At 56.1% G+C, this 24911-nt stretch overlaps 1 protein-coding gene across 2 annotated transcripts in view; it reads right to left on the bottom strand.

Annotated features, from left to right (window-relative positions):
• Positions 1 to 24911, bottom strand: part of usp33 (ubiquitin specific peptidase 33) — a 122440-nt gene that overhangs the window by 34075 nt on the left and 63454 nt on the right. For both annotated transcript variants that reach the window (XM_055866020.1, XM_055866022.1), the window contains exons 12-13: positions 19165 to 19277; positions 1481 to 1653 (exon numbers count right to left, since the gene is read on the bottom strand). In XM_055866020.1, coding sequence (XP_055721995.1) covers positions 1481 to 1653; positions 19165 to 19277 — 286 coding nt within the window. The remainder of the gene's footprint in view (positions 1 to 1480; positions 1654 to 19164; positions 19278 to 24911) is intronic.

Below are 24911 nucleotides of genomic sequence, written 5' to 3'. Positions count from 1 at the left end.
CCTGCTGAAAGGTGAATTCATCTCCCAGTGTCTGGTGGAAAACAGACTGAACCAGGGTTTCCTCTAGGATTGTGCCTGTGTTTTAGGTTATTGTCCTGCTGAAAGGTGAATTCATCTCCCAGTGTCTGGTGGAAAGCTGACTGAACCAGGTTTTCCTCTAGGATTGTGCCTGTGCTTAGCGTCATTCCATTTCCTATTTAATCCTGAAAAACCAGTCATTAACAATTACAAGCATGCCCATAATTTTAATTTTTTATTAAACTAGGCAAGTCAGTTAAAAACAAATTTTTATTTTCAATGACGGCCTTGGAACAGTGGGTTAACTGCCTTGTTCAGGGGCAGTTTGGTTACTAGTCCAACACTCTAATCACTAGGCTCCCTGCCGCCCCTCATGATGCAGCAACCACTATGCTTGAGAGTCGTATGTGTTGGATATTGGAAACATGACACTTTCTATTCAAGACAAAAAGTGAATAGGTTTGTCACATTTTTTTGCAGTTATACTTTAGTGCCTTGTTGCAAACAGGAAGCATGTTTTGGAATATTTTAATTCTGTACAGGCTTCCTTCTTTTCACTCTGTCATTGAGGTTAGTATTGTGGAGTAACTACAATGTTGTTGATCCATCCTCAGTTGTCTCCCATCACAGCCATTAAACTCTGTTTTAAAGTCACCATTGGCCTCATGGTGAAATCCCTGAGCTGTTTCCTTTCTCTCCGGCAACTGAGTTAGGAAGGATACCTGTATTGTAGTGACTGGGTGTATTGATACACCATCCAAAGTGTAATTATTAACTTCACAATGCTCAAAGAGATATTCAATGTCATATGTTTTATTTGTAGTCATCTACCAATAGAAGCCCTTCTTTGTGAGGCATTTGGAAAACCTCCCTGGTCTTTGTGGTTGAATCGGTGTTTGAAATTCAATGCTTGACTGATGGACCTTACATATACAGTAATTGTATCGGGTATGTATGTATTGTATAATGGGTTGGCAGTTTGTCCGTACCCATTAAAGGGTATAATAGTGAGGGTCGTCAGGCTGTCCGTACCCATTAAAGGGTATAATAGTGAGGGTCGCCAGGCTGTCCGTACCCATTAAAGGGTATAATAGTGAGGGTCGCCAGGCTGTCCGTACCCATTAAAGGGTATAATAGTGAGGGTCGCCAGGCTGTCCGTACCCATTAAAGGGTATAACAGTGAGGGTCGCCAGGCTGTCCGTACCCATTAAAGGGTATAATAGTGAGGGTCGCCAGGCTGTCCGTACCCATTAAAGGGTATAATAGTGAGGGTCGTCAGGCTGTCCGTACCCATTAAAGGGTATAATAGTGAGGGTCGCCAGGCTGTCCGTACCCATTAAAGGGTATAATAGTGAGGGTCGCCAGGCTGTCCGTACCCATTAAAGAGTATAATAGCGAGGGTCGCCAGGCTGTCCGTACCCATTAAAGAGTATAATAGTTAGGGTCGCCAGGCTGTCCGTACCTCTTGATGTATTCCATGACGAAGGCGACCCATCCCTGAGCAGCGTAGACCTCTCCACAGGAGCCAGCCTTGACCAGCGAGGTCTGATGGGAGGAGGAGTGTAGTTTAGCCAGGTCCTCCTTACCTGGGATGGGCAAGGACAGGTCCTGGAAGTTCTCTAGGGTCACTGACACCTGGAGAAGAATGGGAAGTCATTTTATTCATTTAACCTTTTAAAATCAGGGAGTCACAGATGAAGCCTAAATAATCTAAATTACACATCAAATACTAACAAGAAATGCAGAACAAAACCCTGTCATAGAAAACCCATTCATCACTAATGTAATCAGGATATACAGATGAGGCATAGGAAGGTGAGAACAGTTGTTTTTTCACACGTTTATATGGTAAGACTAAAGGCCATACAGAATGGTCCATCCTCTACAGGACAGGGGGACAGAGGGTCCGTCCTCTACAGGACAGGGGGACAGAGGGTCCGTCCTCTACAGGACAGGGGGACAGAGGGTCCGTCCTCTACAGGACAGGGGGACAGAGGGTCCGTCCTCTACAGGACAGGGGGACAGAGGGTCCGTCCTCTACAGGACAGGGGGACAGAGGGTCCGTCCTCTACAGGACAGGGGGACAGAGGGTCCGTCCTCTACAGGACAGGGGGACAGAGGGTCCGTCCTCTACAGGACAGGGGGACAGAGGGTCCGTCCTCTACAGGACAGGGGGACAGAGGGTCCGTCCTCTACAGGACAGGGGGACAGAGGGTCCGTCCTCTACAGGACAGGGGGACAGAGGGTCCGTCCTCTACAGGACAGGGGGACAGAGGGTCCGTCCTCTACAGGACAGGGGGACAGAGGGTCCGTCCTCTACAGGACAGGGGGACAGAGGGTCCGTCCTCTACAGGACAGGGGGACAGAGGGTCCATCCTCTACAGGACAGAGGGTCCATCCTCTACAGGACAGAGGGTCCATCCTCTACAGGACAGAGGGTCCATCCTCTACAGGACAGAGGGTCCATCCTCTACAGGACAGAGGGTCCATCCTCTACAGGACAGAGGGTCCATCCTCTACAGGACAGAGGGTCCATCCTCTACAGGACAGGGGGACAGAGGGTCCATCCTCTACAGGACAGGGGGACAGAGGGTCCATCCTCTACAGGACAGGGGGACAGAGGGACCATCCTCTACAGGACAGAGGGTCCATCCTCTACAGGACAGGGGGACAGAGGGTCCATCCTCTACAGGACAGAGGGTCCATCCTCTACAGGACAGAGGGTCCATCCTCTACAGGACAGAGGGTCCATCCTCTACAGGACAGGGGGACAGAGGGTCCGTCCTCTACAGGACAGGGGGACAGAGGGTCCGTCCTCTACAGGACAGGGGGACAGAGGGTCCGTCCTCTACAGGACAGGGGGACAGAGGGTCCGTCCTCTACAGGACAGGGGGACAGAGGGTCCGTCCTCTACAGGACAGGGGGACAGAGGGTCCGTCCTCTACAGGACAGGGGGACAGAGGGTCCGTCCTCTACAGGACAGGGGGACAGAGGGTCCGTCCTCTACAGGACAGGGGGACAGAGGGTCCGTCCTCTACAGGACAGGGGGACAGAGGGTCCGTCCTCTACAGGACAGGGGGACAGAGGGTCCGTCCTCTACAGGACAGGGGGACAGAGGGTCCGTCCTCTACAGGACAGGGGGACAGAGGGTCCGTCCTCTACAGGACAGGGGGACAGAGGGTCCGTCCTCTACAGGACAGGGGGACAGAGGGTCCGTCCTCTACAGGACAGGGGGACAGAGGGTCCGTCCTCTACAGGACAGGGGGACAGAGGGTCCGTCCTCTACAGGACAGGGGGACAGAGGGTCCGTCCTCTACAGGACAGGGGGACAGAGGGTCCGTCCTCTACAGGACAGGGGGACAGAGGGTCCGTCCTCTACAGGACAGGGGGACAGAGGGTCCGTCCTCTACAGGACAGGGGGACAGAGGGTCCGTCCTCTACAGGACAGGGGGACAGAGGGTCCGTCCTCTACAGGACAGGGGGACAGAGGGTCCGTCCTCTACAGGACAGGGGGACAGAGGGTCCGTCCTCTACAGGACAGGGGGACAGAGGGTCCGTCCTCTACAGGACAGGGGGACAGAGGGTCCGTCCTCTACAGGACAGGGGGACAGAGGGTCCGTCCTCTACAGGACAGGGGGACAGAGGGTCCGTCCTCTACAGGACAGGGGGACAGAGGGTCCGTCCTCTACAGGACAGGGGGACAGAGGGTCCGTCCTCTACAGGACAGGGGGACAGAGGGTCCGTCCTCTACAGGACAGGGGGACAGAGGGTCCGTCCTCTACAGGACAGGGGGACAGAGGGTCCGTCCTCTACAGGACAGGGGGACAGAGGGTCCGTCCTCTACAGGACAGGGGGACAGAGGGTCCGTCCTCTACAGGACAGGGGGACAGAGGGTCCGTCCTCTACAGGACAGGGGGACAGAGGGTCCATCCTCTACAGGACAGGGGGACAGAGGGTCCGTCCTCTACAGGACAGGGGGACAGAGGGTCCGTCCTCTACAGGACAGGGGGACAGAGGGTCCATCCTCTACAGGACAGGGGGACAGAGGGTCCATCCTCTACAGGACAGGGGGTCCATCCTCTACAGGACAGGGGGTCCATCCTCTACAGGACAGGGGGACAGAGGGTCCATCCTCTACAGGACAGGGGGACAGAGGGTCCGTCCTCTACAGGACAGGGGGACAGAGGGTCCGTCCTCTACAGGACAGGGGGACAGAGGGTCCGTCCTCTACAGGACAGGGGGACAGAGGGTCCGTCCTCTACAGGACAGGGGGACAGAGGGTCCGTCCTCTACAGGACAGGGGGACAGAGGGTCCGTCCTCTACAGGACAGGGGGACAGAGGGTCCGTCCTCTACAGGACAGGGGGACAGAGGGTCCGTCCTCTACAGGACAGGGGGACAGAGGGTCCGTCCTCTACAGGACAGGGGGACAGAGGGTCCGTCCTCTACAGGACAGGGGGACAGAGGGTCCGTCCTCTACAGGACAGGGGGACAGAGGGTCCGTCCTCTACAGGACAGGGGGACAGAGGGTCCGTCCTCTACAGGACAGGGGGACAGAGGGTCCATCCTCTACAGGACAGGGGGACAGAGGGTCCATCCTCTACAGGACAGGGGGACAGAGGGTCCATCCTCTACAGGACAGGGGGTCCATCCTCTACAGGACAGGGGGACAGAGGGTCCATCCTCTACAGGACAGAGGGTCCATCCTCTACAGGACAGAGGGTCCATCCTCTACAGGACAGGGGGACAGAGGGTCCATCCTCTACAGGACAGAGGGTCCATCCTCTACAGGACAGAGGGTCCATCCTCTACAGGACAGAGGGTCCATCCTCTACAGGACAGGGGGACAGAGGGTCCATCCTCTACAGGACAGGGGGACAGAGGGTCCATCCTCTACAGGACAGAGGGTCCGTCCTCTACAGGACAGGGGGACAGAGGGTCCGTCCTCTACAGGACAGGGGGACAGAGGGTCCGTCCTCTACAGGACAGGGGGACAGAGGGTCCGTCCTCTACAGGACAGGGGGACAGAGGGTCCGTCCTCTACAGGACAGGGGGACAGAGGGTCCGTCCTCTACAGGACAGGGGGACAGAGGGTCCGTCCTCTACAGGACAGGGGGACAGAGGGTCCGTCCTCTACAGGACAGGGGGACAGAGGGTCCGTCCTCTACAGGACAGGGGGACAGAGGGTCCGTCCTCTACAGGACAGGGGGACAGAGGGTCCATCCTCTACAGGACAGGGGGACAGAGGGTCCATCCTCTACAGGACAGGGGGACAGAGGGTCCATCCTCTACAGGACAGGGGGTCCATCCTCTACAGGACAGGGGGACAGAGGGTCCATCCTCTACAGGACAGAGGGTCCATCCTCTACAGGACAGAGGGTCCATCCTCTACAGGACAGGGGGACAGAGGGTCCATCCTCTACAGGACAGAGGGTCCATCCTCTACAGGACAGAGGGTCCATCCTCTACAGGACAGAGGGTCCATCCTCTACAGGACAGGGGGACAGAGGGTCCATCCTCTACAGGACAGGGGGACAGAGGGTCCATCCTCTACAGGACAGAGGGTCCATCCTCTACAGGACAGAGGGTCCATCCTCTACAGGACAGAGGGTCCATCCTCTACAGGACAGAGGGTCCATCCTCTACAGGACAGAGGGTCCATCCTCTACAGGACAGAGGGTCCATCCTCTACAGGACAGAGGGTCCATCCTCTACAGGACAGGGGGACAGAGGGTCCGTCCTCTACAGGACAGGGGGACAGAGGGTCCATCCTCTACAGGACAGGGGGACAGAGGGTCCATCCTCTACAGGACAGAGGGTCCATCCTCTACAGGACAGAGGGTCCATCCTCTACAGGACAGAGGGTCCATCCTCTACAGGACAGGGGGACAGAGGGTCCATCCTCTACAGGACAGGGGGACAGAGGGTCCATCCTCTACAGGACAGAGGGTCCATCCTCTACAGGACAGGGGGACAGAGAGTCAGAGGGTCCATCCTCTACAGGACAGGGGGACAGAGGGTCCATCCTCTACAGGACAGGGGGACAGAGGGTCCATCCTCTACAGGACAGGGGGACAGAGGGTCCATCCTCTACAGGACAGGGGGACAGAGGGTCCATCCTCTACAGGACAGGGGGACAGAGGGTCTATCCTCTACAGGACAGGGGGACAGGGGGACAGAGGGTCCATCCTCTACAGGACAGGGGGACAGAGGGTCCATCCTCTACAGGACAGAGGGACAGAGGGTCCATCCTCTACAGGACAGGGGGACAGAGGGTCCATCCTCTACAGGACAGGGGGACAGAGGGTCCATCCTCTACGGGACAGAGGGCCCATCCTCTACAGGACAGGGGGACAGAGGGTTCATCCTCTACAGGACAGGGGGACAGAGGGTCCATCCTCTACAGGACAGGGGACAGAGGGTCCGTCCTCTACAGGACAGGGGGACAGAGGGTCCGTCCTCTACAGGACAGGGGGACAGAGGGTCCGTCCTCTACAGGACAGGGGGACAGAGGGTCCGTCCTCTACAGGACAGGGGGACAGAGGGTCCGTCCTCTACAGGACAGGGGGACAGAGGGTCCATCCTCTACAGGACAGGGGGACAGAGGGTCCATCCTCTACAGGACAGGGGGTCCATCCTCTACAGGACAGGGGGACAGAGGGTCCATCCTCTACAGGACAGAGGGTCCATCCTCTACAGGACAGAGGGTCCATCCTCTACAGGACAGAGGGTCCATCCTCTACAGGACAGGGGGACAGAGGGTCCATCCTCTACAGGACAGAGGGTCCATCCTCTACAGGACAGAGGGTCCATCCTCTACAGGACAGAGGGTCCATCCTCTACAGGACAGAGGGTCCATCCTCTACAGGACAGGGGGACAGAGGGTCCATCCTCTACAGGACAGGGGGACAGAGGGTCCATCCTCTACAGGACAGAGGGTCCATCCTCTACAGGACAGAGGGTCCATCCTCTACAGGACAGAGGGTCCATCCTCTACAGGACAGGGTGACAGAGGGTCCATCCTCTACAGGACAGAGGGTCCATCCTCTACAGGACAGAGGGTCCATCCTCTACAGGACAGAGGGTCCATCCTCTACAGGACAGAGGGTCCATCCTCTACAGGACAGAGGGTCCATCCTCTACAGGACAGAGGGTCCATCCTCTACAGGACAGAGGGTCCATCCTCTACAGGACAGAGGGTCCATCCTCTACAGGACAGAGGGTCCATCCTCTACAGGACAGGGGGACAGAGGGTCCGTCCTCTACAGGACAGGGGGACAGAGGGTCCATCCTCTACAGGACAGGGGGACAGAGGGTCCATCCTCTACAGGACAGAGGGTCCATCCTCTACAGGACAGAGGGTCCATCCTCTACAGGACAGGGGGACAGAGGGTCCATCCTCTACAGGACAGGGGGACAGAGGGTCCATCCTCTACAGGACAGAGGGTCCATCCTCTACAGGACAGGGGGACAGAGGGTCCATCCTCTACAGGACAGGGGGACAGAGGGTCCATCCTCTACAGGACAGAGGGTCCATCCTCTACAGGACAGAGGGACAGAGGGTCCATCCTCTACAGGACAGAGGGTCCATCCTCTACAGGACAGAGGGACAGAGGGTCCATCCTCTACAGGACAGAGGGACAGAGGGTCCATCCTCTACAGGACAGAGGGACAGAGGGTCCATCCTCTACAGGACAGAGGGACAGAGGGTCCATCCTCTACAGGACAGAGGGTCCATCCTCTACAGGACAGAGGGACAGAGGGTCCATCCTCTACAGGACAGAGGGACAGAGGGTCCATCCTCTACAGGACAGAGGGACAGAGGGTCTATCCTCTACAGGACAGGGGGACAGAGGGTCCATCCTCTACAGGACAGGGGGACAGAGAGTCAGAGGGTCCATCCTCTACAGGACAGGGGGACAGAGGGTCCATCCTCTACAGGACAGGGGGACAGAGGGTCCATCCTCTACAGGACAGGGGGACAGAGGGTCCATCCTCTACAGGACAGGGGGACAGAGGGTCCATCCTCTACAGGACAGGGGGACAGAGGGTCTATCCTCTACAGGACAGGGGGACAGGGGGACAGAGGGTCCATCCTCTACAGGACAGGGGGACAGAGGGTCCATCCTCTACAGGACAGAGGGACAGAGGGTCCATCCTCTACAGGACAGGGGGACAGAGGGTCCATCCTCTACAGGACAGGGGGACAGAGGGTCCATCCTCTACGGGACAGAGGGTCCATCCTCTACAGGACAGGGGGACAGAGGGTTCATCCTCTACAGGACAGGGGGACAGAGGGTCCATCCTCTACAGGACAGAGGGTCCATCCTCTACAGGACAGAGGGACAGAGGGTCCATCCTCTACAGGACAGAGGGACAGAGGGTCCATCCTCTACAGGACAGAGGGACAGAGGGTCTATCCTCTACAGGACAGGGGGACAGAGGGTCCATCCTCTACAGGACAGGGGGACAGAGAGTCAGAGGGTCCATCCTCTACAGGACAGGGGGACAGAGGGTCCATCCTCTACAGGACAGGGGGACAGAGGGTCCATCCTCTACAGGACAGGGGGACAGAGGGTCCATCCTCTACAGGACAGGGGGACAGAGGGTCCATCCTCTACAGGACAGGGGGACAGAGGGTCTATCCTCTACAGGACAGGGGGACAGAGGGTCCATCCTCTACAGGACAGGGGGACAGAGGGTCCATCCTCTACAGGACAGAGGGACAGAGGGTCCATCCTCTACAGGACAGGGGGACAGAGGGTCCATCCTCTACAGGACAGGGGGACAGAGGGTCCATCCTCTACGGGACAGAGGGTCCATCCTCTACAGGACAGGGGGACAGAGGGTTCATCCTCTACAGGACAGGGGGACAGAGGGTCCATCCTCTACAGGACAGGGGGACAGAGGGTCCGTCCTCTACAGGACAGGGGGACAGAGGGTCCGTCCTCTACAGGACAGGGGGACAGAGGGTCCGTCCTCTACAGGACAGGGGGACAGAGGGTCCGTCCTCTACAGGACAGGGGGACAGAGGGTCCGTCCTCTACAGGACAGGGGGACAGAGGGTCCATCCTCTACAGGACAGGGGGACAGAGGGTCCATCCTCTACAGGACAGGGGGTCCATCCTCTACAGGACAGGGGGACAGAGGGTCCATCCTCTACAGGACAGAGGGTCCATCCTCTACAGGACAGAGGGTCCATCCTCTACAGGACAGGGGGACAGAGGGTCCATCCTCTACAGGACAGAGGGACAGAGGGTCCATCCTCTACAGGACAGAGGGACAGAGGGTCCATCCTCTACAGGACAGAGGGTCCATCCTCTACAGGACAGAGGGTCCATCCTCTACAGGACAGAGGGACAGAGGGTCCATCCTCTACAGGACAGAGGGACAGAGGGTCCATCCTCTACAGGACAGAGGGACAGAGGGTCTATCCTCTACAGGACAGGGGGACAGAGGGTCCATCCTCTACAGGACAGGGGGACAGAGAGTCAGAGGGTCCATCCTCTACAGGACAGGGGGACAGAGGGTCCATCCTCTACAGGACAGGGGGACAGAGGGTCCATCCTCTACAGGACAGGGGGACAGAGGGTCCATCCTCTACAGGACAGGGGGACAGAGGGTCCATCCTCTACAGGACAGGGGGACAGAGGGTCTATCCTCTACAGGACAGGGGGACAGGGGGACAGAGGGTCCATCCTCTACAGGACAGGGGGACAGAGGGTCCATCCTCTACAGGACAGAGGGACAGAGGGTCCATCCTCTACAGGACAGGGGGACAGAGGGTCCATCCTCTACAGGACAGGGGGACAGAGGGTCCATCCTCTACGGGACAGAGGGTCCATCCTCTACAGGACAGGGGGACAGAGGGTTCATCCTCTACAGGACAGGGGGACAGAGGGTCCATCCTCTACAGGACAGGGGGACAGAGGGTCCGTCCTCTACAGGACAGGGGGACAGAGGGTCCGTCCTCTACAGGACAGGGGGACAGAGGGTCCGTCCTCTACAGGACAGGGGGACAGAGGGTCCGTCCTCTACAGGACAGGGGGACAGAGGGTCCATCCTCTACAGGACAGGGGGACAGAGGGTCCATCCTCTACAGGACAGGGGGACAGAGGGTCCATCCTCTACAGGACAGGGGGTCTATCCTCTACAGGACAGGGGGACAGAGGGTCCATCCTCTACAGGACAGAGGGTCCATCCTCTACAGGACAGGGGGACAGAGGGTCCATCCTCTACAGGACAGAGGGTCCATCCTCTACAGGACAGAGGGTCCATCCTCTACAGGACAGAGGGTCCATCCTCTACAGGACAGGGGGACAGAGGGTCCATCCTCTACAGGACAGGGGGACAGAGGGTCCATCCTCTACAGGACAGAGGGTCCATCCTCTACAGGACAGAGGGTCCATCCTCTACAGGACAGAGGGTCCATCCTCTACAGGACAGGGGGACAGAGGGTCCATCCTCTACAGGACAGGGGGACAGAGGGTCCATCCTCTACAGGACAGAGGGTCCATCCTCTACAGGACAGAGGGTCCATCCTCTACAGGACAGAGGGTCCATCCTCTACAGGACAGAGGGTCCATCCTCTACAGGACAGAGGGTCCATCCTCTACAGGACAGAGGGTCCATCCTCTACAGGACAGAGGGTCCATCCTCTACAGGACAGAGGGTCCGTCCTCTACAGGACAGGGGGACAGAGGGTCCGTCCTCTACAGGACAGGGGGACAGAGGGTCCATCCTCTACAGGACAGGGGGACAGAGGGTCCATCCTCTACAGGACAGAGGGTCCATCCTCTACAGGACAGAGGGTCCATCCTCTACAGGACAGAGGGTCCATCCTCTACAGGACAGAGGGTCCATCCTCTACAGGACAGGGGGACAGAGGGTCCATCCTCTACAGGACAGGGGGACAGAGGGTCCATCCTCTACAGGACAGGGGGACAGAGGGTCCATCCTCTACAGGACAGAGGGTCCATCCTCTACAGGACAGAGGGACAGAGGGTCCATCCTCTACAGGACAGAGGGTCCATCCTCTACAGGACAGAGGGACAGAGGGTCCATCCTCTACAGGACAGAGGGATAGAGGGTCCATCCTCTACAGGACAGAGGGACAGAGGGTCTATCCTCTACAGGACAGGGGGACAGAGGGTCCATCCTCTACAGGACAGGGGGACAGAGAGTCAGAGGGTCCATCCTCTACAGGACAGGGGGACAGAGGGTCCATCCTCTACAGGACAGGGGGACAGAGGGTCCATCCTCTACAGGACAGGGGGACAGAGGGTCCATCCTCTACAGGACAGGGGGACAGAGGGTCCATCCTCTACAGGACAGGGGGACAGAGGGTCCATCCTCTACAGGACAGGGGGACAGAGGGTCTATCCTCTACAGGACAGGGGGACAGGGGGACAGAGGGTCCATCCTCTACAGGACAGGGGGACAGAGGGTCCATCCTCTACAGGACAGAGGGACAGAGGGTCCATCCTCTACAGGACAGGGGGACAGAGGGTCCATCCTCTACAGGACAGGGGGACAGAGGGTCCATCCTCTACGGGACAGAGGGTCCATCCTCTACAGGACAGGGGGACAGAGGGTTCATCCTCTACAGGACAGGGGGACAGAGGGTCCATCCTCTACAGGACAGGGGGACAGAGGGTCCGTCCTCTACAGGACAGGGGGACAGAGGGTCCATCCTCTACAGGACAGGGGGTCTATCCTCTACAGGACAGGGGGACAGAGGGTCTATCCTCTACAGGACAGGGGGACAGAGGGTCCATCCTCTACAGGACAGGGGGACAGAGGGTCCATCTCCAACAGGACAGGGGGACAGAGGGTCTATCCTCTACAGGACAGGGGGACAGAGGGTCCATCCTCTACAGGACAGGGGGACAGAGGGTCCATCCTCTACAGGACAGAGGGACAGAGGGTCTATCCTCTACAGGACAGGGGGACAGAGGGACAGAGGGTCCATCCTCTACAGGACAGGGGGACAGAGGGACAGAGGGTCCATCCTTTACAGGACAGAGGGTCTATCCTCTACAGGACAGGGGGACAGAGGGTCAATCCTCTACAGGACAGGGGGACAGAGGGTCCATCCTCTACAGGACAGGGGGACAGAGGGTCCATCCTCTACAGGACAGGGGGACAGGGGGACAGAGGGTCCATCCTCTACAGGACAGGGGGACAGAGGGTCCATCCTCTACAGGACAGGGGGACAGAGGGTCTATCCTCTACAGGACAGAGGGACAGAGGGTCCATCCTCTACAGGACAGGGGGACAGAGGGTCTATCCTCTACAGGACAGGGGGACAGAGGGTCCATCCTCTACAGGACAGGGGGACAGAGGGTCCATCCTCTACAGGACAGGGGGACAGAGGGTCCATCCTCTACAGGACAGGGGGACAGAGGGTCCATCCTCTACAGGACAGAGGGTCCATCCTCTACAGGACAGAGGGTCCATCCTCTACAGGACAGAGGGTCCATCCTCTACAGGACAGAGGGTCCATCCTCTACAGGACAGAGGGTCCATCCTCTACAGGACAGAGGGTCCATCCTCTACAGGACAGGGGGACAGAGGGTCCATCCTCTACAGGACAGGGGGACAGAGGGTCTATCCTCTACAGGACAGGGGGACAGAGGGTCCATCCTCTACAGGACAGGGGGACAGAGGGTCCATCCTCTACAGGACAGGGGGACAGAGGGTCCATCCTCTACAGGACAGGGGGACAGAGGGTCCATCCTCTACAGGACAGGGGGACAGAGGGTCTATCCTCTACAGGACAGAGGGACAGAGGGTCCATCCTCTACAGGACAGGGGGACAGAGGGTCCATCCTCTACAGGACAGAGGGTCCATCCTCTACAGGACAGGGGGACAGAGGGTCCATCCTCTACAGGACAGAGGGTCCATCCTCTACAGGACAGGGGGTCCATCCTCTACAGGACAGGGGGACAGAGAGTCAGAGGGTCCATCCTCTACAGGACAGGGGGACAGAGGGTCCATCCTCTACAGGACAGGGGGACAGAGGGTCCATCCTCTACAGGACAGGGGGACAGAGGGTCCATCCTCTACAGGACAGGGGGACAGAGGGTCCATCCTCTACAGGACAGGGGGACAGAGAGTCAGAGGGTCCATCCTCTACAGGACAGGGGGACAGAGGGTCCATCCTCTACAGGACAGGGGGACAGAGGGTCCATCCTCTACGGGACAGAAGGTCCATCCTCTACAGGACAGGGGGACAGAGGGTCTATCCTCTACAGGACAGGGGGACAGAGGGTCCATCCTCTACAGGACAGGGGGACAGAGAGTCAGAGGGTCCATCCTCTACAGGACAGGGGGACAGAGGGTCCATCCTCTACAGGACAGGGGGACAGAGGGTCCATCCTCTACGGGACAGAAGGTCCATCCTCTACAGGACAGGGGGACAGAGGGTCCATCCTCTACAGGACAGGGGGACAGAGGGTCTATCCTCTACAGGACAGGGGGACAGAGGGTCCATCCTCTACAGGACAGGGGGACAGAGGGTCCATCCTCTACAGGACAGGGGGACAGAGGGTCCGTCCTCTACAGGACAGGGGGACAGAGGGTCCATCCTCTACAGGACAGGGGGACAGAGGGTCCATCCTCTACAGGACAGGGGGACAGAGGGTCCATCCTCTACAGGACAGGGGGACAGAGGGTCCATCCTCTACAGGACAGGGGGACAGAGGGTCCATCCTCTACAGGACAGAGGGACAGAGGGTCCGTCCTCTACAGGACAGGGGGACAGAGGGTCCATCCTCTACAGGACAGGGGGACAGAGAGTCAGAGGGTCCATCCTCTACAGGACAGGGGGACAGAGGGTCCGTCCTCTACAGGACAGGGGGACAGGGGGACAGAGGGTCCATCCTCTACAGGACAGGGGGACAGAGGGTCCATCCTCTACAGGACAGGGGGACAGAGGGTCCGTCCTCTACAGGACAGGGGGACAGAGGGTCCATCCTCTACAGGACAGGGGGACAGAGGGTCCATCCTCTACAGGACAGGGGGACAGAGGGTCCGTCCTCTACAGGACAGGGGGACAGAGGGTCCATCCTCTACAGGACAGGGGGACAGAGGGTCCGTCCTCTACAGGACAGGGGGACAGAGGGTCCATCCTCTACAGGACAGGGGGACAGAGAGTCAGAGGGTCCATCCTCTACAGGACAGGGGGACAGAGGGTCCATCCTCTACAGGACAGGGGGACAGAGGGTCCATCCTCTACAGGACAGGGGGACAGAGGGTCCATCCTCTACAGGACAGAGGGACAGAGGGTCCATCCTTTACAGGACAGAGGGTCCATCCTCTACAGGACAGGGGGACAGAGGGTCCATCCTCTACAGGACAGAGGGACAGAGGGTCCATCCTTTACAGGACAGAGGGTCCATCCTCTACGGGACAGGGGGACAGAGGGTCCATCCTCTACAGGACAGGGGGACAGGGGGACAGAGGGTCCATCCTCTACAGGACAGGGGGACAGAGGGTCCATCCTCTACAGGACAGGGGGACAGAGGGTCCATCCTCTACAGGACAGGGGGACAGAGGGTCCATCCTCTACAGGACAGGGGGACAGGGGGACAGAGGGTCCATCCTCTACAGGACAGAGGGTCCATCCTCTACAGGACAGGGGGACAGGGGGACAGAGGGTCTATCCTCTACAGGACAGGGGGACAGAGGGTCCATCCTCTACAGGACAGAGGGTCCATCCTCTACAGGACAGAGGGTCCATCCTCTACAGGACAGGGGGACAGAGGGTCCATCCTCTACAGGACAGGGGGACAGAGGGTCTATCCTCTACAGGACAGGGGGACAGGGGGACAGAGGGTCCATCCTCTACGGGACAGGGGGACAGAGGGTCCATCCTCTACAGGACAGAGGGTCCATCCTCTACAGGACAGAGGGTCCATCCTCTACAGGACAGAGGGTCCATCCTCTACAGGACAGAGGGTCCATCCTCTACAGGACAGAGGGTCCATCCTCTACAGGACAGAGGGTCCATCCTCTACAGGACAGAGGGTCCATCCTCTACAGGACAGAGGGTCCATCCTCTACAGGACAGAGGGTCCGTCCTCTACAGGACAGAGGGACAGAGGGTCCATCCTCTACAGGACAGGGGGACAGGGGGACAGAGGGTCCATCCTCTACAGGACAGGGGGACAGAGGGTCCATCCTCTACAGGACAGGGGGACAGGGGGACAGAGGGTCCATCCTCTACAGGACAGGGGGTCCATCCTCTACAGGACAGAGGGTCCATCCTCTACAGGACAGGGGGACAGGGGGACAGAGGGTCCATCCTCTACAGGACAGGGGGACAGAGGGTCCATCCTCTACAGGACAGGGGGACAGGGGGACAGAGGGTCCATCCTCTACAGGACAGGGGGACAGAGGGTCCATCCTCTACAGGACAGGGGGACAGAGGGTCCGTCCTCTACAGGACAGGGGGACAGAGGGTCCATCCTCTACAGGACAGGGGGACAGAGGGTCTATCCTCTACAGGACAGGGGGACAGAGGGTCCATCCTCTACAGGACAGAGGGACAGAGGGTCCATCCTCTACAGGACAGAGGGACAGAGGGTCCATCCTCTACAGGACAGGGGGACAGGGGGACAGAGGGTCCATCCTCTACAGGACAGGGGGACAGGGGGACAGAGGGTCCATCCTCTACAGGACAGGGGGTCTATCCTCTACAGGACAGAGGGACAGAGGGTCCATCCTCTACAGGACAGAGGGACAGAGGGTCTATCCTTTACAGGACAGAGGGACAGAGGGTCCATCCTTTACAGGACAGAGGGTCCATCCTCTACGGGACAGGGGGACAGAGGGTCCATCCTCTACAGGACAGGGGGACAGGGGGACAGAGGGTCCATCCTCTACAGGACAGGGGGACAGAGGGTCCATCCTCTACAGGACAGGGGGACAGAGGGTCCATCCTCTACAGGACAGGGGGACAGGGGGACAGAGGGTCCATCCTCTACAGGACAGGGGGACAGGGGGACAGAGGGTCCATCCTCTACAGGACAGGGGGACAGAGGGTCCATCCTCTACAGGACAGGGGGACAGAGGGTCCATCCTCTACAGGACAGAGGGTCCATCCTCTACAGGACAGAGGGACAGAGGGTCCATCCTCTACAGGACAGGGGGACAGAGGGTCCATCCTCTACAGGACAGAGGGTCCATCCTCTACAGGACAGAGGGTCCATCCTCTACAGGACAGAGGGTCCATCCTCTACAGGACAGAGGGTCCATCCTCTACAGGACAGAGGGTCCATCCTCTACAGGACAGGGGGACAGAGGGTCCGTCCTCTACAGGACAGAGGGACAGAGGGTCCATCCTCTACAGGACAGGGGGACAGAGGGTCCATCCTCTACAGGACAGGGGGACAGAGGGTCCATCCTCTACAGGACAGGGGGACAGAGGGTCCATCCTCTACAGGACAGGGGGACAGAGGGTCCATCCTCTACAGGACAGGGGGACAGAGGGTCCGTCCTCTACAGGACAGGGGGACAGAGGGTCCGTCCTCTACAGGACAGGGGGACAGAGGGTCCATCCTCTACAGGACAGGGGGACAGAGGGTCCGTCCTCTACAGGACAGGGGGACAGAGGGTCCGTCCTCTACAGGACAGGGGGACAGAGGGTCCGTCCTCTACAGGACAGGGGGACAGAGGGTCCATCCTCTACAGGACAGAGGGTCCATCCTCTACAGGACAGGGGGACAGAGGGTCCGTCCTCTACAGGACAGGGGGACAGAGGGTCCGTCCTCTACAGGACAGGGGGACAGAGGGTCCATCCTCTACAGGACAGGGGGACAGAGGGTCTATCCTCTACAGGACAGAGGGTCCATCCTCTACAGGACAGGGGGACAGAGGGTCCATCCTCTACAGGACAGGGGGACAGAGGGTCCATCCTCTACAGGACAGGGGGACAGAGGGTCCATCCTCTACAGGACAGGGGGACAGAGGGTCCATCCTCTACAGGACAGGGGGACAGAGGGTCCATCCTCTACAGGACAGGGGGACAGAGGGTCCATCCTCTACAGGACAGAGGGACAGAGGGTCCATCCTCTACAGGACAGGGGGACAGAGGGTCTATCCTCTACAGGACAGGGGGACAGAGGGTCCGTCCTCTACAGGACAGGGGGACAGAGGGTCTATCCTCTACAGGACAGAGGGACAGAGGGTCCATCCTCTACAGGACAGGGGGACAGAGGGTCCATCCTCTACAGGACAGGGGGACAGAGGGTCCATCCTCTACAGGACAGAGGGTCCGTCCTCTACAGGACAGAGGGACAGAGGGTCTATCCTCTACAGGACAGGGGGACAGAGGGTCCATCCTCTACAGGACAGAGGGTCCATCCTCTACAGGACAGGGGGACAGAGGGTCCGTCCTCTACAGGACAGAGGGTCCATCCTCTACAGGACAGAGGGTCAATCCTCTACAGGACAGGGGGACAGAGGGTCCGTCCTCTACAGGACAGGGGGACAGAGGGTCCGTCCTCTACAGGACTGGGGGACAGAGGGTCCATCCTCTACAGGACAGGGGGACCAAGGGTCCATCCTCTACAGGACAGAGGGTCCATCCTCTACAGGACAGGGGGACAGAGGGACAGAGGGTTAAGGTCCATCCTCTACAGGACAGGGGGACAGAGGGTCCATCCTCTACAGGACAGGGGGACAGAGGGTCCATCCTCTACAGGACAGGGGGACAGAGGGTCCATCCTCTACAGGACAGGGGGACAGAGGGTCCATCCTCTACAGGACAGGGGGACAGAGGGTCCATCCTCTACAGGACAGGGGGACAGAGGGTCCATCCTCTACAGGACAGGGGGACAGAGGGTCCATCCTCTACAGGACAGAGGGACAGAGGGTCAATCCTCTACAGGACAGGGGGACAGAGGGTCCATCCTCTACAGGACAGAGGGACAGAGGGTCCGTCCTCTACAGGACAGAGGGACAGAGGGTCCATCCTCTACAGGACAGAGGGACAGAGGGTCTATCCTCTACAGGACAGGGGGACAGAGGGTCTATCCTCTACAGGACAGGGGGACAGAGGGTCTATCCTCTACAGGACAGAGGGACAGAGGGTCAATCCTCTACAGGACAGGGGGACAGAGGGTCCATCCTCTACAGGACAGGGGGACAGAGGGTCTATCCTCTACAGGACAGAGGGTCTATCCTCTACAGGACAGAGGGTCCATCCTCTACAGGACAGAGGGTCCATCCTCTACAGGACAGAGGGTCCATCCTCTACAGGACAGAGGGTCCATCCTCTACAGGACAGAGGGTCCATCCTCTACAGGACAGAGGGTCCATCCTCTACAGGACAGAGGGTCCATCCTCTACAGGACAGAGGGTCTATCCTCTACAGGACAGAGGGTCTATCCTCTACAGGACAGAGGGTCCATCCTCTACAGGACAGGGGGACAGAGGGTCCATCCTCTACAGGACAGAGGGACAGAGGGTCAATCCTCTACAGGACAGGGGGACAGAGGGTCCATCCTCTACAGGACAGGGGGACAGAGGGTCCATCCTCTACAGGACAGGGGGACAGAGGGTCCATCCTCTACGGGACAGAGGGTCCATCCTCTACAGGACAGAGGGACAGAGGGTCCATCCTCTACAGGACAGGGGGACAGAGGGTCCATCCTCTACAGGACAGGGGGACAGAGGGTCCGTCCTCTACAGGACAGAGGGTCCATCCTCTACAGGACAGAGGGAGAGAGGGTCCATCCTCTACAGGACAGAGGGTCAGAGGGTTAAGGTCTATTCCATGATAATTATGCCCCATTGCCTGGCTACACAGACATTAGTTTCTTCTCTCCAATAAGTCCGGAACGGAGTACCTCCTCGACCCTTCACCGAATGACAACACATTTGGGGCCGTCTAATTGGTCCAGAGTCAGGACACACGTGGGTAATGCGGCGGTGTGAAAATGTGGAATTGGCTTCGATACTCTGATTGGTTACAGACAATCCAATCGCTGGTAACGTTGTCTTGTACAACGCCCCTCGACACCACAAATGACTTGAATAATTGCCGTCTCAGACTAAAGTCTGTAGCGAACAACAGAGCAGCGGGAGAATGTCGAGTCGTCAGGCTAGGTGCTCGACAAGATGGCTAGGCAAACTACTCACCCTATCGCAGGTCAGACACTGCACTGAGCTGACGATGGTCCCATCAAACACGTCTGATATCACACTACGGTACTTCCTCTGACGCTTGCTCTTCGGTGAGGAAAACGAGGTCACTGCAGAGGCAGAGCGAGAGGCAGAGCGGAGAGGCAGAGCGAGAGGCAGAGCGAGAGGCAGAGCGGAGAGGCAGAGCGGAGAGGCAGAGCGAGAGGCAGAGCGGAGAGGCAGAGCGGAGAGGCAGAGCGAGAGAGGCAGAGCGAGAGAGGCAGAGCGAGAGAGGCAGAGCGAGAGGCAGAGCGAGAGGCAGAGCGAGAGGCAGAGCGAGAGGCAGAGCGAGAGAGGCAGAGCGAGAGAGGCAGAGCGAGAGAGGCAGAGCGAGAGAGGCAGAGCGAGAGGCAGAGCGAGAGGCAGAGCGAGAGAGGCAGAGCGAGAGGCAGAGCGAGAGGCAGAGCGAGAGGCAGAGCGAGAGTCAGGCTACACATACAGCAATTCTTTCCATTGTTTGCATTCCTACTGCAGTGTCTTTCTGCCTATATTACTACTGCAGTGTCTTTCTGTCTACATTACTACTGCAGTGTCTTTCTGCCCACATTCCTACTGCAGTGTCTTTCTGCCTACATTCCTACTGCAGTGTCTTTCTGTCTATATTACTACTGCAGTGTCTTTCTGCCCACATTCCTACTGCAGTGTCTTTCTGCCCACATTCCTACTGCAGTGTCTTTCTGCCCACATTCCTACTGCAGTGTCTTTCTGCCCACATTCCTACTGCAGTGTCTTTCTGCCTACATTCCTACTGCAGTGTCTTTCTGCCTACATTCCTACTGCAGTGTCTTTCTGCCCACATTCCTACTGCAGTGTCTTTCTGCCCACATTCCTACTGCAGTGTCTTTCTGCCTACATTCCTACTGCCGTGTCTTTCTGCCTACATTCCTACTGCCGTGTCTTTCTGCCTACATTCCTACTGCCGTGTCTTTCTGCCTACATTCCTACTGCCGTGTCTTTCTGCCTACATTCCTACTGCCGTGTCTTTCTGCCTACATTCCTACTGCCGTGTCTTTCTGCCTACATTCCTACTGCAGTGTCTTTCTGCCTACATTCCTACTGCAGTGTCTTTCTGCCTACATTCCTACTGCAGTGTCTTTCTGTCTACATTACTACTACAGTGTCTTTCTGTCTACATCACTTCTGCAGTGTCTTACTGTCTACATTACTTCTGCAGTGTCTTACTGTCTACTGCAGTGTCTTTCTGCACACAATACTGCAGTGTCTTTCTGTCTACATTACTACTGCAGTGTCTTTCTGCCCACATTCCCGCTGCAGTGTCTTTCTGCCTACATTACCAGTGCAGTGTCTTTCTGCCTACATTACCAGTGCAGTGTCTTTCTGCCCACATTTCTACTGCAGTGTCTTTCTGCCTACATTACTACTGCAGTGTCTTTCTGCCCACATTCCTGCTGCAGTGTCTTTCTGCCTACATTACTTCTGCAGTGTCTTACTGTCTACTGCAGTGTCTTTCTGCCCACATTCCTACTGCAGTGTCTTTCTGCCTACATTCCTACTGCAGTGTCTTTCTGCCTACATTACTACTACAGTGTCTTTCTGTCTACATTACTTCTGCAGTGTCTTACTGTCTACATTACTTCTGCAGTGTCTTACTGTCTACTGCAGTGTCTTTCTGCCTACATTCCTACTGCAGTGTCTTTCTGCCCACATTCCTACTGCAGTGTCTTTCTGCCTACATTCCTACTGCAGTGTCTTTCTGCCTACATTCCTACTGCAGTGTCTTTCTACCTACATTCCTACTGCAGTGTCTTTCTGCCTACATTCCTACTGCCGTGTCTTTCTGCCTACATTCCTACTGCAGTGTCTTTCTGCCTACATTCCTACTGCAGTGTCTTTCTGCCTACATTCCTACTGCCGTGTCTTTCTGCCTACATTCCTACTGCCGTGTCTTTCTGCCTACATTCCTACTGCCGTGTCTTTTTGCCTACATTCCTACTGCCGTGTCTTTTTGCCTACATTCCTACTGCCGTGTCTTTCTGCCTACATTCCTACTGCCGTGTCTTTCTGCCTACATTCCTACTGCAGTGTCTTTCTGCCTACATTCCTACTGCCGTGTCTTTCTGCCTACTTTCCTACTGCCGTGTCTTTCTGCCTACATTCCTACTGCAGTGTCTTTCTGCCTACATTCCTACTGCCGTGTCTTTCTGCCTACATTCCTACTGCCGTGTCTTTCTGCCTACATTCCTACTGCCGTGTCTTTCTGCCTACATTCCTACTGCCGTGTCTTTCTGCCTACATTCCTACTGCCGTGTCTTTCTGCCTACATTCCTACTGCAGTGTCTTTCTGCCTACATTCCTACTGCAGTGTCTTTCTGCCTACATTCCTACTGCAGTGTCTTTCTGTCTACATTACTACTACAGTGTCTTTCTGTCTACATTACTTCTGCAGTGTCTTACTGTCTACATTACTTCTGCAGTGCCTTACTGTCTACTGCAGTGTCTTTCTGCACACACTACTGCAGTGTCTTTCTGTCTACATTACTTCTGCAGTGTCTTTCTGTCTACATTACTACTGCAGTGTCTTTCTGCCCACATTCCCGCTGCAGTGTCTTTCTGCCTACATTACCAGTGCAGTGTCTTTCTGCCTACATTACCAGTGCAGTGTCTTTCTGCCCACATTTCTACTGCAGTGTCTTTCTGCCTACATTACTACTGCAGTGTCTTTCTGCCCACATTCCTGCTGCAGTGTCTTTCTGCCCACATTACTTCTGCAGTGTCTTACTGTCTACTGCAGTGTCTTTCTGCCCACATTCCTACTGCAGTGTCTTTCTGCCTACATTCCTACTGCAGTGTCTTTCTGCCTACATTCCTACTGCAGTGTCTTTCTGTCTACATTACTACTGCAGTGTCTTTCTGTCTACATTACTTCTGCAGTGTCTTTCTGTCTACATTACTTCTGCAGTGTCTTACTGTCTACATTACTTCTGCAGTGTCTTACTGTCTACTGCAGTGTCTTTCTGCCTACATTCCTACTGCAGTGTCTTTCTGCCCACATTCCTACTGCAGTGTCTTTCTGCCTACATTCCTACTGCAGTGTCTTTCTGCCTACATTCCTACTGCAGTGTCTTTCTGCCTACATTCCTACTGCCGTGTCTTTCTGCCTACATTCCTACTGCAGTGTCTTTCTGCCTACATTCCTACTGCCGTGTCTTTCTGCCTACATTCCTACTGCCGTGTCTTTCTGCCTACATTCCTACTGCCGTGTCTTTCTGCCTACATTCCTACTGCCGTGTCTTTCTGCCTACATTCCTACTGCCGTGTCTTTCTGCCTACATTCCTACTGCCGTGTCTTTCTGCCTACATTCCTACTGCCGTGTCTTTCTGCCTACATTCCTACTGCAGTGTCTTTCTGCCTACATTCCTACTGCAGTGTCTTTCTGTCTACATTACTACTACAGTGTCTTTCTGTCTACATTACTTCTGCAGTGTCTTACTGTCTACATTACTTCTGCAGTGTCTTACTGTCTACTGCAGTGTCTTTCTGCACACACTACTGCAGTGTCTTTCTGTCTACATTACTACTGCAGTGTCTTTCTGTCTACATTACTACTGCAGTGTCTTTCTGCCCACATTCCCGCTGCAGTGTCTTTCTGCCTACATTACCAGTGCAGTGTCTTTCTGCCTACATTACCAGTGCAGTGTCTTTCTGCCCACATTTCTACTGCAGTGTCTTTCTGCCTACATTACTACTGCAGTGTCTTTCTGCCCACATTCCTGCTGCAGTGTCTTTCTGCCTACATTACTTCTGCAGTGTCTTACTGTCTACTGCAGTGTCTTTCTGCCCACATTCCTACTGCAGTGTCTTTCTGCCTACATTCCTACTGCAGTGTCTTTCTGCCTACATTCCTACTGCAGTGTCTTTCTGTCTACATTACTACTACAGTGTCTTACTGTCTACATTACTTCTGCAGTGTCTTACTGTCTACTGCAGTGTCTTTCTGCACACATTACTACTGCAGTGTCTTTCTGTCTACATTACTGCTGCAGTGTCTTTCTGTCTACATTACTACTGCAGTGTCTTTCTGTCTACATTACCAGTGCAGTGTCTTTCTGCCTACATTACTACTGCAGTGTCTTTCTGCCTACATTACTACTGCAGTGTCTTTCTGCCCACATTCCCGCTGCAGTGTCTTTCTGCCTACATTACCAGTGCAGTGTCTTTCTGCCTACATTACCACTGCAGTGTCTTTCTGTCTACATTACTACTGCAGTGTCTTTCTGCCCACATTACCAGTGCAGTGTCTTTCTGCCCACATTACCAGTGCAGTGTCTTTCTGCCCACATTACCAGTGCAGTGTCTTTCTGCCTACATTACCAGTGCAGTGTCTTTCTGCCTACATTACCAGTGCAGTGTCTTTCTGCCTACATTACCAGTGCAGTGTCTTTCTGCCTACATTACCAGTGCAGTGTCTTTCTGCCCACATTTCTACTGCAGTGTCTTTCTGCCTACATTACTACTGCAGTGTCTTTCTGCCCACATTACCGCTGCAGTGTCTTTCTGCCTACATTACCGCTGCAGTGTCTTTCTGCCTACATTCCTACTGCAGTGTCTTTCTGCCCACATTCCTGCTGCAGTGTCTTTCTGCCCACATTCCTGCTGCAGTGTCTTTCTGCCTACATTCCTACTGCAGTGTCTTTCTGCCCACATTCCTACTGCAGTGTCTTTCTGCCCACATTCCTGCTGCAGTGTCTTTCTGCCTACATTACCGCTGCAGTGTCTTTCTGCCTACATTACCGCTGCAGTGTCTTTCTGCCTACATTCCTACTGCAGTGTCTTTCTGCCTACATTCCTACTGCAGTGTCTTTCTGCCCACATTCCTACTGCAGTGTCTTTCTGCCCACATTCCTACTGCAGTGTCTTTCTGCCCACATTCCTACTGCAGTGTCTTTCTGCCCACATTCCTACTGCAGTGTCTTACTGTCTACTGCAGTGTCTTTCTGCCCACATTACCACTGCAGTGTCTTTCTGCCCACATTCCTACTGCAGTGTCTTTCTGCCCACATTACTACTGCAGTGTCTTACTGTCTACTGCAGTGTCTTTCTGCCTAAATTACTTCTGCAGTGTCTTACTGTCTACTGCAGTGTCTTTCTGCCCACATTACTACTGCAGTGTCTTTCTGCCTACATTCCTACTGCAGTGTCTTTCTGCCCACATTCCTACTGCAGTGTCTTTCTGCCCACATTCCTACTGCAGTGTCTTTCTGCCTACATTACCGCTGCAGTGTCTTTCTGCCTACATTCCTACTGCAGTGTCTTTCTGCCTACATTCCTACTGCAGTGTCTTTCTGCCCACATTCCTACTGCAGTGTCTTTCTGCCCACATTCCTACTGCAGTGTCTTTCTGCCCACATTCCTACTGCAGTGTCTTTCTGCCCACATTCCTACTGCAGTGTCTTACTGTCTACTGCAGTGTCTTTCTGCCCACATTACCACTGCAGTGTCTTTCTGCCCACATTCCTACTGCAGTGTCTTTCTGCCTACATTACTACTGCAGTGTCTTACTGTCTACTGCAGTGTCTTTCTGCCTAAATTACTTCTGCAGTGTCTTACTGTCTACTGCAGTGTCTTTCTGCCCACATTACTACTGCAGTGTCTTTCTGCCTACATTCCTACTGCAGTGTCTTTCTGCCCACATTCCTACTGCAGTGTCTTTCTGCCTACATTACCACTGCAGTGTCTTTCTGCC

Source organism: Salvelinus fontinalis, chromosome 17 (assembly GCF_029448725.1).
Source record: "Salvelinus fontinalis isolate EN_2023a chromosome 17, ASM2944872v1, whole genome shotgun sequence".
NCBI lineage: Eukaryota > Metazoa > Chordata > Actinopteri > Salmoniformes > Salmonidae > Salvelinus > Salvelinus fontinalis.
This window is presented reverse-complemented; position numbering and strand designations above follow the sequence as displayed.